A 17,087-nucleotide genomic window follows, 5' to 3' on the forward strand; every position below is an offset into this window, starting at 1 on the left:
TGATTTCATAAACATGTGACAGTGCCATACAGTAGAGACTCACACAATTGTTCAATACATTTGCAATTTCACACATCAAGGTCAACCAGTCGATGAGCGTTATTTTTATACACAGAGACTGAAAATTCCAGTCTGGGTGTCAAACCCTCATTCAATAGATTTGCTGCTTTTTCTGTAAGCATGTGAAACATACTGCTCATACTATTCATTGTGTTCTCTGTGGGTTGGTCTAACACAAAACCTCACGTTTCTGTCATTTTTTCTTTTTTTAAAGAGGAACAAGCCGGGACAGAATGAAGCATTGAGAAGTTTTTAAGGTCTGATAGTGAGTACATTATAGAAACCTATTCATTACAGTAGTCTGTGCTGGCTGACAGCCTCCTTCTACATTAATATCAATTAGCGTCTGATAAATTGCACAAAACGGTCGGCACTGCCTCGGTTTCGGTATGTTTTAACCGCACTGTCAAATCTACTTCAATAACAGATAGATTTAGGAGTTATATCTGTAGTACCCACCGGTAATAGATATCACAGATGAGATCTCCATATCATCTCAGTTGTTTCTCATATATAGGCAGCAACTGGATAGCATCCTGTACATAAGACATAAGACTACATAATGTGTCCAAATGTGCTCAGATAACACATTTTAAGTATGAGGATAAGCAATAATTTAGTTATTACTTAAATAAAAAAGTTTCGTATCATCTCCATTTCATAGTCACATATGAAGTTTAAGCATAGAGTTGGCATTTTCAACCTTTATTTGAACAACTGACACACAGTGTCATATTTCTTGCCTTTGCTCAAAACAGCTGTCAGCTAATGCAGGCTTGAATGTTATTGCAGGCTTCTCATGTTTTCTTGGGTCATGTTCAGGACTTACAGTATAGTATAGTAGACTAGTCACACACTAGTTAGAAGAAAATGGTCAAACAATGATCTTGAACTTTCTCTGTGGAAGTACCCTTTCAAAAAGTACATATTTGAGTTCATATAAGTACCTTAGGGGCACATATTGGTACCAACTGCATATATATCTGTACCTAAATCTACGCCTTTATACACATTTCTCACAGTTTGTAAATTCAAATATATTACACATTCACACGGTTGTTTGATTTGCCCCACCCAAACATTTTATGACCTTATAACTTTGTTTAAACAAAACGGTCAGTTTGTCTTTCTTCCTGTATTTCTTTTCAACAACTACACCTCTCCTCCCCACACCCCGCTCATCCACTCTGTCGTATTTGAAGACTAATATAGAAACAATCCTTATTGATCTAATCTGGTTACCGCACGCTATTTTCGACAGTTCCATCGAAAACTCCCTCCCTTCTCAAACCCCCATGGCTCTCAGTGTTTCCTCTAGGATTTTTTCCAGCTGTGGCGGCAGGGGGCGCCCATGATGATTATAAATGTACATTATTTTTTTTAATGTAGAAAATAGGCTACAGTAAACTAACATGTATTTTTTTATCATTTTCATGCTGTCATTTACTTTTCCTTATATTTATAGCATATTGCTTTTTCTATGTTTGATCTAAACTGTATTTTCTTAAAAAATACGTAAGTTTTATAGCTTCATACGGATCTTTCATTGTAGTTTTAATGTAGTGTGCAAGTTCGTGCTCGGGTTTAGCGTTACAGAGCTGTTGCAAAGTCACGCACAATCCTGTTTGATAATCCGCACCGCTGTGATTGACAGAACACCCGACATCAGCAGCAATTTATTCCACACCCGGCCTGTTTGACAAAGAGCCTGACCCGGTCACACCGCAAATCGCGCAGTTATAGAAACCTTTATGCTCTTCGCAGACAGATCTTAAACACAAATAAGCACGGGGACATTTAAAAACTGTTACCTGTCGGAATCGAGTCTAATTCTGTTCTTGGATGTTAGACCCGCAGTTCACGCTCGCATATTGAGTCCCGACCTGGATCTACAACTCATATAACACGTTAATATTATTACACCTGTTACATCAAATATTAGAAGTTTCACCCGCGGGTACCCCGACCCTGTTGTTTCGTCTGAAAACAGATGAAACCGTCTCACCGTCTGCCTCCAGTTTTTATTACCAACGTCCTTCTCTTCCACGGGAATAATGTAAGTTTCCTTCCAAACAGATTCGACTAATGTCTTGCAGTCCTATATGAGTTGTATTCAGTATTTAGCCTTTTGTTTTTGGACAAACATCTTATCATTTAATGTGAAACTTTGTGAGTGTCGATCTAAAGCACAGAAGATTGACAGCTGAGTGGTCAGCAGCGCGCTGCGCTTATAGTCTATATTCTGAATAACTAATGGCCAGATAAGTTGATAATATGAGTACAGTGATTACAAATGAATGTCCAAAAAACTCGTAATATGTTAAATCGAAAGTTTAATCATGTCATTTCTCGCAGCCCCGCGCTGCGTCTGTGTATATGCGCCTGTGAACAGCATACGCGTGATGACCTTGCAACTTAAATTACCCTTAATTTATTGCCAGACAGATAAAAGTAAAATAACATTCGAATCTGTAAATTGTGTATTTTTATTTATGTAAACTCACAATAAGGAGAAAACCTTGTGCTTATTTAAAATCATTAAAAACATGACGTGTTTTCTGCTGCTTTGGTTTAACAGCGCATCACAAAAAAAGAACAGAAACTCAAATACTTTTTTATTCGTTTTGTTAATCTGATAATTATAACATATTTCGTGTAGACTTATTTATTTTATTATTATTTCTCAAAACAGAGACGTAGCCTTATCATCATCCGTTGATTTAATTTGTGCATGAAACTAAACCCATGGGGGAAATTATTATATTTTAGGAGATTTATTTATAAATGAGTGAACAACGCGAATCCAGAAAGGAATTTTTTTCTTTCTTGCTGGGCGGACATTTCGGTATAGCTTTATTTATTTTGCGAGCTGCCGCCGCGGGTTTTGTCTAGAAGGGATACAGAAAATGCCAAAAAGTTTAGGATTAGATTTGGAGGTAGGATTTTTAGGATGAAAACAGCGACTCTGGCTACATGAGATACACATACATCCTACAATCCTGTGAAATGTTGTGTTTAGAGTTGGGTTTGGGTGAAGGATTAGGATTAAACAGTGCTCATCCGGCGAGATTTCGTTTGCTGTATCCCTTCTATCCACAACCGCAGGCGTGGCGGGGATGTTTTAGGCGTGGCGGGCCGCCACGGTTGAATGTATATAGCGGAAACACTGGCTCTACCCCGTTCGCCTGACCTACATGGCAGTCACATGGTCCGCCGGGCCGGCGTTTTATGGAAAATTTGTGGGTGAAATAAACCCACAGGGTTTTAAGTGTTATGCCTGTCTGTCCTCTCGAGAAAGAGTGGTGTGGAATGAAGCGCCATTGACTGATTTCGTCCGGCTGTCGCTTTAAATTTTACCCTCGATCTCCATCACGGTTTGTTGGATTGGTTCAGTCACTCCTTTTGTGATTCTTCCTTCCAATAACTGTTTGTCATGTTAAACCACCCAGCGCTTTACGCCGTTAGTGTGTTGTGCTTTCAGCCGGGTAGGTTGATAACAGCACCAAGTCCAGATTGTAAGAGAGCAGCCAATGCTGACGCGCAGTGACCGAGTCCCCTTCACACCATTCTCCGCCTGTAAATTTTCTGCTGCCCTTGCTGTTCAACCAATTACACCAACAGAGCTTTAGTGATTTTTTTCCTCGTCGGCATTTATATATTTATTTATGTATTTTACAGACGAATGCAAAGCGTCGCCGAAGGTTAAAAAAATGCTGAATTTCACTGCGCCTATATAATGTAAACTTTTTTCTGCTCCTTAACTCACGGTAGGGCTGATCAATAGATGTCAGCTTTGCTTGCTGGTTTGAAAGTGTTTGTGCGACATTACTTAACTTTTCCGCGCTTTCACTTTTCTGTGATTCAGATTCCTCAGACATGTTGATGCTGTTTAAAGCAGCACATAAGTAATTTTATTACAAGCTAACCTGAGTCAAGCAATGAAATAAATCTGACACAGTCTGCACTAACACGCTGAAGTTTACATAAGAACGTGAATGTTTAGGAGAACATCTGTGCGTGTGCTCTTGAATGCATATTTTTTTTTAGATACTAGATTTTTAAAGACTTTAAAAATTGTCAAAGCTGTCGGAGCCAATGGTGTAGTTCGAATCCCGACTCAAGGTCCTTTGCTGATCCCATACCCCTCTCTCTTCACCCTGTACCTTCCTGTTGTCTCTTCAAATACTGTTATAATAAAAGGCAAAAATGGCCCAAAAATAACTTAAAAACAAATTGTCACTGACATGGCAACATTTTTGCTTTCCTATAGATTTCACACTTTTTACTCTTTTCATTGAAATCACTTCACAAGTGGTTTGCTTATTGATGTGCATACAAATTAAAAAGGCTAGGTTGTTTTAAAACATTATTGGGTCACATATAGAGACACCCCAAGAATCTACAAGTTAATTTTAAAGGAATAGTCAATTTTCTTAAAAAAAAATCCAGATAATTTATTCACCACCATGTCATCCAAAATGTTGATGTCTTTCTTTGTTCAGTCAAGAAGAAATTATGTTGTTGTTGTTTTTTGAGGAAAACATGGACAACTTCTCGTCTTCCTCCGGTCCTGTGATGCGCCAGCGCGACCTCACGCAATACGTCATCACGTCAAGAGGTCACAGAGGACGTATGCGAAACTACGTCCCAGTGTTTACAAGTGTGGAGAAAGAGGATGTCAAATGATACTAATTAATGTCTTTGTGTCAGTTTATTGTTTAAAATGGTCCGCAAATGTGCGTTTCATATATGTAACACGTGACCTTTCCACGGCATTACGCAATTACATGAGGTCACGCTGGTGCGTCACACAGCCAGAGGAAGAAGAGAAGTTGTGGTGTAAAAGTGCATATTTTTATTTTTCTTGTCAAAAATGACAATCGTTTCAATAGATAAGACCCTTATGCCTCGTTTGGGATCGTTTAGAGTCCTTTGAAACTGCAGTTTTCAACTGCATTAAAACTGTTAAGTGTTGGGGTCCATTAAAGTCCATTAAAATAAGAAAAATCCTGGAATGTTTTCCTCAAAAAACATAATTTCTTCTCGACTGAACAAAAAAAGACATCAATATTTTGGATGACATGGTGGTGAGTAAATTATCTGGAATTCTTTTTTTTTAAGAAAATGGACTAATCCTTTAACTTTACAGTTGGGTTTGTCCACATTTGACCCAACGAAGGTTTGAAACATCCCAGATTTTTTTGAGCTGGACTAGGAGAAAGAATTTATCACTGAAATCCCTACTGAAAATCCAGCAAAGACCAGCATAAGCTGCTAGCTGGTTTTAGCTGGTTTAAGGTGGCAGTAGCTGGTCTAAGCTGGTCCTCCCAGCCTGGCAAGGCTATTTTTCAGTAGGGATATCATACACTTTGGCTCTATATGAGTTTTAATAAGACTGTGCTGTTAATGCTTGTTTGTTGTCATATTAAAGTGCTCAGATTGCTTGTTGCCTTAAATAAAAAATAAACACTAAAACATCCTGGGTTGGGTCAAAAAGGGACGAACCCAAGCTGTTGGGTTGTAATTTAACCTACACTACTGGCTTGTTTCAACCAAAAATGCTGGTTTGTTTTAACCATTGTTCTGTCAAATATAAACATTTTCTGGGTTAGTGTAACCCAGCGGCTGAGTTCATCCTGTTTTGGGTTAAAAATAAGCTGGAGGGTATATAGTGAGAAAATATAAAGTATCATTTGTCTGTGCCGCGTGGTGGAGCGCGTCTCTATTGTACTCTGCTGAGCTCAGATCTACCCGTATCTGCCCGGCTGATGATAATCTCTACCTTAGTCATATACAGTACTGTAGTTGCTCACGAGGGGCGTCTCGTCTGAAGAGGGAAGTGTGTACCCTCTTAAAAAGTCAGATTGTTTTTGTGATGCCTGCCACTTATTTGAACACGTCTATTGTCGATGGGTTTGTATAATGCTTTTAATAGAGTCTAGTGACTAATACTATAATGCTACAAAGTTTTTTGGATTTATTACCTGTTTATCAATCAATATGAAATCAAAATGACCTTATTTACCTTATGTACCATTTACTGATGAACAAAATATGGTGTATTATAGTCATATTTTACCTTTCTTTTAATAGAGACAGTATTGACAGATACATTCTGATAAATTATATGAGGCAGCATTGTACTGTAAACCACGGTGACATTGAGAATGAGATTACTGTTATTGGTAAGTTCAGGTTTAGCCATATGGTAACCGACACTGTCTAGGATGCTCAGTCCCTTGGGGAATATGTAGTAACTCGCATTTGATTGTCACAAAATGCTTTTTAAAAGTAAACCATTGCTTGTGATTATGAACAATGAAAATGGCAATAATAAAGAAAGAGAGAGAGAGAGAGAGAGAGCAGTGAAGTGCACTGCAGAAATGGAGGGGGACTTCTCTAAAATTCTTTAAAGTTTGGGGAGGAAAGGAAAGAGCTTTGTTTGGAAAGCTAAACAAGAAAATTACCCTGTGGGTTCAAAGTTGGTATCCTCAAAGATTTATGCTGTTTTTTAAATTATAATTTACTTGTCTCCATGTTAGAAAAACAAAGTGTTGTAAAATTAGCTCAGTGTTGAATTTTTAATCATCGGAGAGGATGTAGCCAGGCAAACAATGGAGAAGAATAAAGAGTAAACAGATAAAAAAGGCATAGAAACAGAGCTGCTTTACTAACTAACTGTGAGTCTTCATTGTCCTCATGTCACCGAGCATGCCCAGACTGGTCACAGTCACTTAACTGTGCTTTTCATTCATATGTTTGCATATGATATATACTCTATATATGAAGAGTTTGGTTCCAAAATGCAATAAATCCATTTTGACAAATTTTGGTAAAAACGTGTTTCTATACCAAGAAAATGACAAGAGGAAAACCACTATTTTCTGTTACAAACTTTTACATAGCATTTTTAGGTTATAAAAACATAAAAAATTCAAATCCATAACTTGATTTTCAAAGATTTATTATAAAACAAATTATTTTTTCCACAAAATGCAATAAATCCATGACAAGTTTTTTTTCAAAATGCTATAAATCTATTCAATCAATGTATAAATGTTCATTCATCTTTGCCATTTTATATTAATTTAGTTAAACAGTTGTACACACTGATTAAAAAAATAAATATTAATGGCATTAATCAAAACACTTACTTTGTCGGATTAAGAACACTGTCATTGCTGCGGTTATACTTGACGTCGTTGCTTAACATTTTTCAAAATGTTTTGGTTCTGCTCGATTTTCGTTGACTTTAAGTAAAATAATGGAAAGTTTTTCACAAGATCCCTTGGGGTCAATGTGTTAGCATGACAGAAGATTGATGCTGTCGGGAGAACATGCGGTCGTCCCCCGAGTGTCTCTCGCGTAAAATATTAGATGTTGATTGGTTAAGTTTCTTTCCCGTCACAGAAAACCATCCCAGGTTTATCAATGCCATTAAAGTATTATTTTGTTTTTGTTTGTTTGTTGATCACGAAGTACAAAGTAGATGAGGAAAACTAGGATTCCATGTACTCAACGTGCCGCCATTGTTTGTTTACATTGCGTGGAATGGTGCGCTGTAATTTGTGGAGCGGATTTATTGCATTCTGTAGAAAAATGCCGTTTATCGCGCTTTGGAACCAAACTCTTTTATATATATATAAATATATATATCAAAACACTTACTTTGTCGGATTAAGAACACTGTCATTGCTGCGGTTATACTTCTCTATATATATATATATTTCAGTTTTTATAAACTAAATTTGTAAATTTGGCCAGCAGAAAAACCTGTATTTTCTGATCAGAGATAACTCCGCCCCTTATTGGCACAGTGCTGTTAGTCGCTTCACATGTCAATGAGTCTCTTTCTGTCTAAGTGGGCTGGTTCTTTACCCGAATAAACTAAAGTGTGCAAAAAACTGGCTACATCATAAGCACAGAGGTCCGGACCGGGTACCGGGAGCTCCACACCATCTGCATTTCAGTGTTTACACGCCTTCACATCCGTGTGAGGATTAGCAGAAAATCCCGTGTTTTTCAAGCAGTTGACAAATATCAGATTTGTCTTAAAAAATTAGCTCCATCCATATCTCTCACCATATGACACACAAAAAAGATTATCCTTAATACCCGGCCAGCTTGAGTGTGGAAAAAAGCAGATTAAAGTTTCAGTTTAGTCATATTTACACAGCTTCCTCCATTGGAACCCAGCTCACCATCGAGCAGAATCTTCTCCCCCACACCCAGACAGAGAGAGATGTTTGTCTAGCAACAATTAATGCCAATATTTATCTAATTCATCATCGCCCAATCCAGTGCCTGAAGGTTGTCTTTTTAGGATATGGCTTTTAAACAAACACAGGGAGCAGTTAAAGAGCGTTAAGTGAATAAAGGCAGCAGGTGTCCTTTCAAACACAGCTTTGTAGTTTTCCCAGGCTGCTGTGCTGTTGTTTTAGCCGCCCATTGGTGTGGAGCAGGGGGTGGCTGGGAAACGGGCATAGTGGGTGACCTGAGACCCCTATACTGTCCCATTGTGAGAACTTTTGTGGAAAGGTAACTGCGCCGTTTGATGTCACTTGAAAAAAGGGCACGGCCTTTGCGGTTTGCGTCGCGTTACGGTGTGGCGTGCTACGATAGCAAGTCCAGTCAGCTGTAAATTCATTGTATATAAATATGTGTCGAAATATACAGGGCTTAAGCAAAATTTAAACGCCACATTTCACCTAGAAAAACAGTCTTTATCACATATTCTTGCAGGAAGAATTAACGCAGGAAAACAAATTGATGCCCAATGAGGCAAGTTGCACGGATATTGGTTGTGCATGCATGACTGAACCCTCGCAGCTTTCACTGTTAGCAGGTACGGAGGATTTCAGTTCAGTTTTTTTAAGGCATTCGCTCAGTCGATATGTTTCCGTTTAATTATCAAACAGGTGATCGTGGGATAAAAGGGGAAAGCAGGCGGCCTGCACCTGCACGTTGGCTTTCTGCTCTCTTCCTGGACCACCTCCATACCCAGAGGTTGACTCCTCAATGCAAGGGCCCATAAATGAAATTAAGGTGTCAATTAGTCAATTATGGCGTAATAACTTGGAGGGCAGACGTTTAGAAGCGGAGCGTACTTCAGCTAAGTTCATTTCCTCCGGTCCAGGAGCCATGCATTTAGTACCACACGTCATTCCTCACAAAGAGCCGGTGAATAAGACTCTCCGCTTGGTTAATTTTATTTGCAGATATCTGTGTTCGGATCGCCAGTTTCCTCTTCCGGTCGGATTTCGAGTTTGAGTTATTTTTACTTTTTCAGGGGTGTACTTTTTTGTTCCCCAATTTGGCATTGGAGACTTTTATAATTTAGTAATTAAAATCTTTGATAGGCTTTTGAAATTGCATCTAATTGAATTTAATGGGGAGATGAATTTCAATTTTATTTGATTACCGGGACCCCTGGCATAGGTATTTATGGAAAAAACCTCTACAAAAATATGCTGTGTGGGCTAAGATGGCATAATAAAATTAGAGGTAATCAGATTTCTCCGTCGTGAATTTCGCTCTAATTTCACTATAATTTTCCATTAGATAGCTAGTTTACAAATATTTGCTCATCTGCGATGGGAGAAGCTATCTGTCTAAAACGATTATGGTCAGGGCCCTCAGAAATCTGCCCCTTTCTCTCGTTCCCTTTTAAAACCAGATTGCGAGAGACCAAAATTAGGAAGATTACATTAGGACCGTCTGCATCCGGGGGAGATACTGAAACATAATGATGCGAGGCAGGGGATGAAAGCTGTGTCAAGAAAAATGTTTTGACTTTTAAGTAATGTTTTTTTAAGCGAACTGGACATTTCAGCCTATCGCCAGATCGCAGCACACCTGTTTTTGCAGCGCGCTCGCAGGAACGCATTTAACCTTTGCATGAATTAGTACGCACAGCAGGTACATTGTCATTTGTTTACAAAAAACAACGATAGGCTAATTTAATAAAGATATTTTCATTATAAAGATCACCGCCACCGGTCGCCTTAGCGCAGGCCAATTAGTTCATGATAAGTAACTCTGACCGCTGCTTTTGGAGATACGCTTACAAATTTCGTATGCAATGCGTTCACCCCTGAAAAAATAAATATATAATGTTATCCAAATAGACGTGAGGGGGAATAATATTCAACATCACAGGCTCGCTAGAACAATACAAGGGCAAACGCTTTCTCGGGCCTTCAAGTTTTGTCATATTCAATTTCCTGTCAATTTCACAATTGAGATTTGAGGAGAAAAAACTCCTCGGCTCTTCCATTTTTAATGCAGAAAAAATCTCTGTGGGAAAGCTTTTTTTCACTTCGGAGAGTTGATGATGCTCCTTTTCCTGTCTTTTTATTTAGATTTTTTTTTCACCTCACAGTTGTCTGTGCGTCCCACTGGCTGAGACAGCGAGAGGGTTCAAACACAATCTAACTCCCGGCAAAGGTCAGTTTTCTCACTCCGCATGGCCCCGGGCCCTAGGCACAAAGCCCCTCAATTCACATCTTTCAACTGGGCGCTGGCTTTTGTCCCGGCGCTTGGAGCGGGCGGCCATCAGACCAGCCCCTCCTGGAGTGCGCAGTCAGGGGCAGCTAAACGTCTGGCCCCTGCATCCCTTTGACGGATGCAGTCCTGCCATGTCACGGCCCTCCTCCCTGCTCGCCCCTATGCCCTGAGCATATCATCATAATGGGCCACATCAAACGCCATTCAGCTCCTCTCCGAGAAACAGAAATGGCAGCGAGAGAAAAATGATCTACCGTACCCTACCGTACGCTTTGTGCGCTGAACTCGTTCGGGAATTGCGGTTATGCAGCATTTTTAACTTGCTTTAGTAATTTACAAATGCTTTGACTGTAAAGGTGTTATTACAGTATGTTGTTTTGTTACAAAACTTTTGTAAAGTTGGCAAAGAGTGACGGGTGTGGTTTGTTTGTTGATATTTTGCATGTTTGGGTATTTTTCGGTATGTCACAAAGATACTCGATGATGAGTGACTGCACATGCTCTTCCCTTCTGGATTATTAAGTTTAAGGTGGGAACGTTTTGCCATTGTTGCTTTATGACTCATCCGCATAATCACTAAATCAACCAAAACCTGTTTTATGCTCACAAATGAGATATAGCAGTTAGCAAACAGGAACTTGGAATTGACTCATTTTATAGCGTTATGAGGGATATTCATTTCCTCTTTTCATTGGACTTTTTTCTAAGCGCCTCATAAATCGGCTAGTTTTGTTTTTCCCAAAACGGCGCACTTCCCGCGTGCCCCGTTTGCCGCACTGCTTTCGGCACAGCTCCGGATGAGAATGGAAATATTTGAAAGTTGACCGTGTTTATATAAAAATATGCCGAAAATGTCCGGGTGCGCTTTTGCATGCCACAGCGGAAGAAACTGCCAGGCAAATAAGGGCTTTGTCTTATAAAGTATTCATTGTAACCTGGTAACGGCTGCCGTTTATCATTTCACCTGAAATTACAATGAAAACTGATACCTTATCAGAGGGACAAACGCATAAAGAGAAGCCAAAGATGAATTGAAGAAGAGAAGGAGGGAAAAAGGGAGGGAGAAGTAGAGATCGGGGGATGGGGACATGTAAGGTTTTTTTTCTCTCCACGTAATATACAACCAACTGTTCGGAGGATAAGGTTACTTAACCATGTGAGCAGTCTGGCCTTTCAGTATTGATGTCTCTATTTGCATAAATAAAAAATAAATAAATAAATTAATAAATCATTTTTTGCATTATTTTTAAATAACCTAATATTGGTTAATTTTATATGATTACTAAAATAAAATGCACTCAATTAGTTTTGTTTTCTTGCACTCTTTTATAACTGTTTCTCTTTTACATGCAAACTTCTCCGGTATTCATTTATTTAGTATTCCGCAAACTTCCTGTTCTCTGTGAACAACACTCATAAAATTACCTGTGATTATCAAATGGGTGACAGTAAGGCAGTAAGGGTCTTTCCCAAACTGTGTGCTTCATACTATTTAATGGCGTTATCTACAAAAACAATCGCTTGCAAAATTATTTAAAGACTGATATGTGTAATGAGCTTGATATTATTTCTAAATCCTTGGAGTTCTCCCTCCCTCCTCATTTTCATGGAATCATGGAAAGCTCCTCCCCAAAGGAGTTGAAGAACCCAAAGATGGGAAGGCCGGCCCACTAAGGGGAGGCAAAGAGTGTGCTCGGGTTCCAGCGCGGCTGTAATTTCCTATCTGACTATTCAGACATCGCCAACTGCTTGGTGTGTGCGTGTGTACAGGAGCAGAACCACAGACAGAGATACAGAGAGAGAGAGAAAGAGAGAGAGAGATAGAGAGAGAGAGAAAGGAGGAGCAGGCGAGGAAGGGGCCGGCTCTGTATTATTTCACCTACCCCCCGTCAAACCACAGGAGGGAGGGGCCAAGCCAAGCTGCCAATCAAGCTCACTCGTGGCAGCCGGCATTATCTCTGCTACAAACTATTGACAGATTACATGTCAAGGAGTTTAGTACATGATTGAGAGAAGGCTTTTTATTGTCAAGTTATTTTAGCTCTCCTTTCTCACAGACCAGCTTACTTCTGATGATTTTCAAACAGAGTCGAGTAATATTATGAAAGTTACATGCTTGTCAGGATATAACTTCGACTACCCTGAATATGGTAAGTGACCCTCCTCTCTACCACCTTGTTTATGCTCGTATGTGTGTGTGGTCGTAGGTAAGTGTGCTTTTTTAATATAAAACGTGTGATTGTCAGAGCGTATGAGTGTGTGAATAGGGAAGTCGGTCCTGCTTTTAACTGTTGTGTGTCATTGTTGTGAGGTTACTGTACCTTTTATTTATAACTTTGTGACAAGTCCCGAGAACACGGCAGTGCTTGAGACGTTCACTTTGTCCTGTGTTTTCTTCGCTCTGTGTACTCGTGTCTCTCAAGGGGGATTTAAGAATTTAAGTAGACTACTTTTATTGTAAACCTAAAAGTACCTAAGTTTATTTGCCCTGTTATTTAGTGTACCTACGGGCGTTCGGCGATCTCGTATATCTCTCTTTATTAAAGCAGTCATGTTTGTCTGAGTGAAAGAGTTCTGGGGATTTGTTGATACTGATATAACTTTATTGTGCTTGATAGGCATGTAAAAATTTCGGGTGAAGTGACTGGTGTGGCCTAGGGCTTTGTTGCTAAGGGGATTGATAAACAAAATATTGTAGTGCGACACATGTAAGGGAACACATCACAAATTATATCCCTCTCTGTTTCTCTTTCCTCATATTTAGAAGCAGATGAAATTCATATCGGTCACATTGTTGTATCACGTTTCTTATTTTCATCACATATTGGTCCAGCTTTGGTCTTAAATAATGTTATGAAAATATGTATAAGTATATGTATTGTATCATCACAGCACTGTTGTTTTAGTATTGTCAATTTATATTGTGTGGTTCTAGTTTTAGTTTACGCCAGAATTGTGATGTCTCTTTCGTGTATTAAACATAATGTTGTTTGCATAGTTTTAGATATCACTTTCGTACTTATTTAATTATGCAATTCATAATCATGTATATTTGCTTTAGAATAGATTATTAATATTATCATCATTTTTTAATAGTTCCTAAATGACGCTTCTTTATTTTGAACCTGAATTATAAGTCGAAGTAATTGATATTTATGCTTTATTTGCAATTAAGTTTTGAAAGCAGATAGATACACACACATTTTTACAATTCTTTTGTATCATTTCTATCGTATCACAAAGGTTTAGGTTAAGTTTAATATTAAGCAATAAATCATAAAATGTATTTGAGATTATGATTTGATGTCTTCTTGCCTTGTTGTCCCCAGGCCAGGCAAGAAAATGTTTTAGTCATCACATGTGCTCAGTGAACACTGTTTTACAAAAATGTATAAAGTGAAAGATTAAATATTATTAATATACAAATTAAAAAAAAAGAACAAATGTAATTCTTAAGCAAAAAGAACCCTCAGAAATGCCATCAGACAGTGTAATTTTTATCAGAAACTTTTTTTGTAAATCTTTTTTTGTAAATTTTGTAAGACACACTTGATATTTTTAAAAGTGCAATTAACTCTGTGTCCTCCGTTCGGATGACTGGAGTTATTTTATGACTCCCGTAGCTATTTTCTTCATAAGCAAGAGCAGTTTTTACTCCCTGTCCACTCTGAGCACCTTTACCAGTCATCTGCAAAATAGGATCAAATGAGGAGGAAAAAACAACCCAAGGTCTCCGGCCCTCCATAACCTTTATCACAATTTAGCAACAGCCGAATCAATTTGATGTCTTAAGCAATAAAAAAGGCTGTTGCTGTCCTAATTCTGCAGCTCTTCGGATGACAGTAAATTTACATTTTTTAATTAAACTTGCTGGAATTTTTATGAGGGGGCTGGGCTATGCTAATGGGAATGTTGTGTGCCGCAGATTAACAGAGTTTTGAAGTACATTTGGAAGGGGGAACATTAAAGGGGTAGAGGATGCAAGGCAGCACATTTAACCCCTTTTATGCTTAGTTTTCCTGAGGGACCCGCGGCACACCCGGCCGCTGAGAGAGGCAGGAGCGATCTTTAGTGAAGGGCCGATCAGTGTGTTGCCATGTCAACTCATGCATATTCTTTAAATTGTAATCTATAATTGATGACACGCAGATGACAGAGATCCATTTAGTGGGATGTCTGAAGTCTGTTTTGTATAGAATTAGGAATTTCATTTTCATTTTTTTACTTTTTTAAATTATTTATCCGGATTGATTTGGTAAAAAAGAGTTTTTTTTTGTAATCGTCTATTATCTCTAAAATCTTATATTAGGTTTTACATTTAAATTATTTTATTTATCCATTTGCATATTTTTAAAAGTTAAAAAATATATATACATACATTTATAAATACTATACTTACTATAATTTAAATGTTACTTAAATACTTGATATTTATTTGTGATTTATATATATATAATATTTTATACATTTTATGACCATAAACTCTATATACTCTATATCCCCCCTTGCCCACTACCGTCAAAATGAACTTGTCATCCTAATACCTCCACATTTCTCCTACTTTCAGCCAGCAGACAGGCAAACAATTACAAGCTAATAGAAGAACAGATCAAACTTTGGGCGTCTCTATCCCGGGCTTTAATTCAGACACGAGATCGTAATTAAAACTTCACAAGCTTAATACATAGCAGCGGTCTTATTGATACTGGGCTGTGACCGAATAATGTAAACTAAAATTTACAGTTGTATTGTTATAGTGTAGTTTTTGTACATTTATATAAAAAAAACATTTCATAATAATATAATCATAATATATTTTCTGTTTGTGATTTTTGTTGCTGTATTATTTGAGTAATGCTATTGTAATTTCTGTCTGTAAGCAAATGCGAGTAAAATTACACGGTTCAGGTGAGTCCTGGGGCTGGTGTCATTTTCAGTAAAACAAAAGTACAAAGGAAAAAGAGGTACTATATCGATGCCTCACAGGGCTTGTGGTTTAAGTTTTGCATGTCGCAAAAGAAGCCTCTGTAAAGGCATATGTGCTATCTCGTGCTATCTACCTCACCTTTTGCAACAAACGTGACACACGCGATTAAGAATCAGATGATCCTGTTCTTCCCCTCGGCGCAGAAACATAACATAGGATTTTCATGCGGCTGCGAAGTTGTCGACAGATAATCTGTCTGTGTGCAGAGGGTCTCTATTTCACGTTTATGATCTTCCACATGAAATTCTAATTTCATGCAAAGTGGGGGAGACAAATAATCTCTCTCGGCTGATACGGTATATAAGAGGGGAAAAGAAGAATATGAAGAAGCAATTAGCACGGTGTGGAAGACTTTAGTCTGTTTGTCTCAAAAGCTTGGGCTGAGATGGGCTAGAATGAAATTTGCATGCTCCGCTTATCTGCGCTCCCTTATTATGCCGTCTGAAAGGAAGATTAAGTCGGTACAAAATGTGGTGACTAATCCTTTTAAATGTGGCAGGGGTCTGTAAGGTGCGAACAAGCCTGCAGGCAGGTTCCAGGCAGGCTACCGCGACCCGCTCTTGACAGCTGAGTGCACGCTTAAGTCTCACGAGTTCCTTTGGTCTGGGAATGTCGCGTGTTGAACCGAGCGATTGGCCGGCTGACTGATAGTTTGCGTCTGTTCCGGCTCCTTATCTCCGCAGAGGTTGCGCGGGGTGGGCCGGGTGATAAGATTAGAGCCGTGCATTTTAGGTGGTCTTATGTGAAATCTGTATAACATTACGTGGCTGATGTTGTCGGCTCATATCCGTGCATGTGTAACATTAATCTCCTGAAGTTTATCATGTGGAATTAGCGAGTTCCCCCTCATCTAATCAGTCATGAAAAACATACATTTGGATATTGCTTTTCCTGAAAGAAAATCCTCATGTTTTTTTCCTTTCCCACGATAAGCGAGGGAAATCAACGTGTTGCTCCGTCTTCCCTCTTGCCTTTTTTCCTCCGAGATTGTTTGCATTAGAGAGCCACAGTGCTGATTTCCTGTCCTCTCTGGTAATTGACTGCAAACAGGGTTGCTTGCGATTGAAACCTCCCCTACTGCGAATCCTCCGGTTGTGTGTTCTTTTGCCTGTGACATTCTATTCACTTGGGTCAGTAGCAGCAATAATTACAGTCTGTACATGATAAATCTGAAGCCCAGCTGTTTCATTCTGTCACAGCCTACACACTAAAGCAAGCACAGAACAGCAGAACAAGAGAAAGCAAAAGGGGGCTTGGGACTTTGCTGTTTGACTGATTTCTATTTTTTTAACTCTGTAACTTTATAGGATTACATGGTTCTTGGACCCACACCTGTTAAGAAGCTGTTAACAGAGCAGTTGGCGGTCTCATGGCTTAAAGCTTTGGGTTTTTTTTTACTCTATCCTCTTTTCTGCCCTTATGAGATGAGGAAAACTTGGTATCCACACTGAAATTGTTGGACAGGTGTGGTGGTGACAAAGCTTAAAAAAAGTTTGAAAAAAAGTTTCAAACAGTGGTTCTCAGCGGGCCTCAG

General features: G+C 38.8%; 1 protein-coding gene across 5 annotated transcripts in view; it reads left to right on the forward strand.

Annotated features, from left to right (window-relative positions):
• Positions 1 to 17,087, forward strand: part of casz1 (castor zinc finger 1) — a 230,864-nt gene that overhangs the window by 132,602 nt on the left and 81,175 nt on the right. The window contains exon 1 of one of the 5 annotated variants that reach the window (XM_065285584.1): positions 12,292 to 12,716. The exons of 3 other annotated variants lie outside the window; for them this stretch is intronic. In XM_065285584.1, coding sequence (XP_065141656.1) covers positions 12,668 to 12,716 — 49 coding nt within the window. In that variant the 5' untranslated portion in view covers positions 12,292 to 12,667. Of the gene's footprint in view, positions 1 to 12,291; positions 12,717 to 17,087 lie in introns of those variants that run through there. One more of the 5 variants, XM_065285588.1, reaches the window with a different exon arrangement.

The sequence above is a fragment of the Paramisgurnus dabryanus genome, chromosome 21, assembly GCF_030506205.2.
Source record: "Paramisgurnus dabryanus chromosome 21, PD_genome_1.1, whole genome shotgun sequence".
NCBI classification, from domain to species: Eukaryota; Metazoa; Chordata; class Actinopteri; order Cypriniformes; family Cobitidae; genus Paramisgurnus; species Paramisgurnus dabryanus.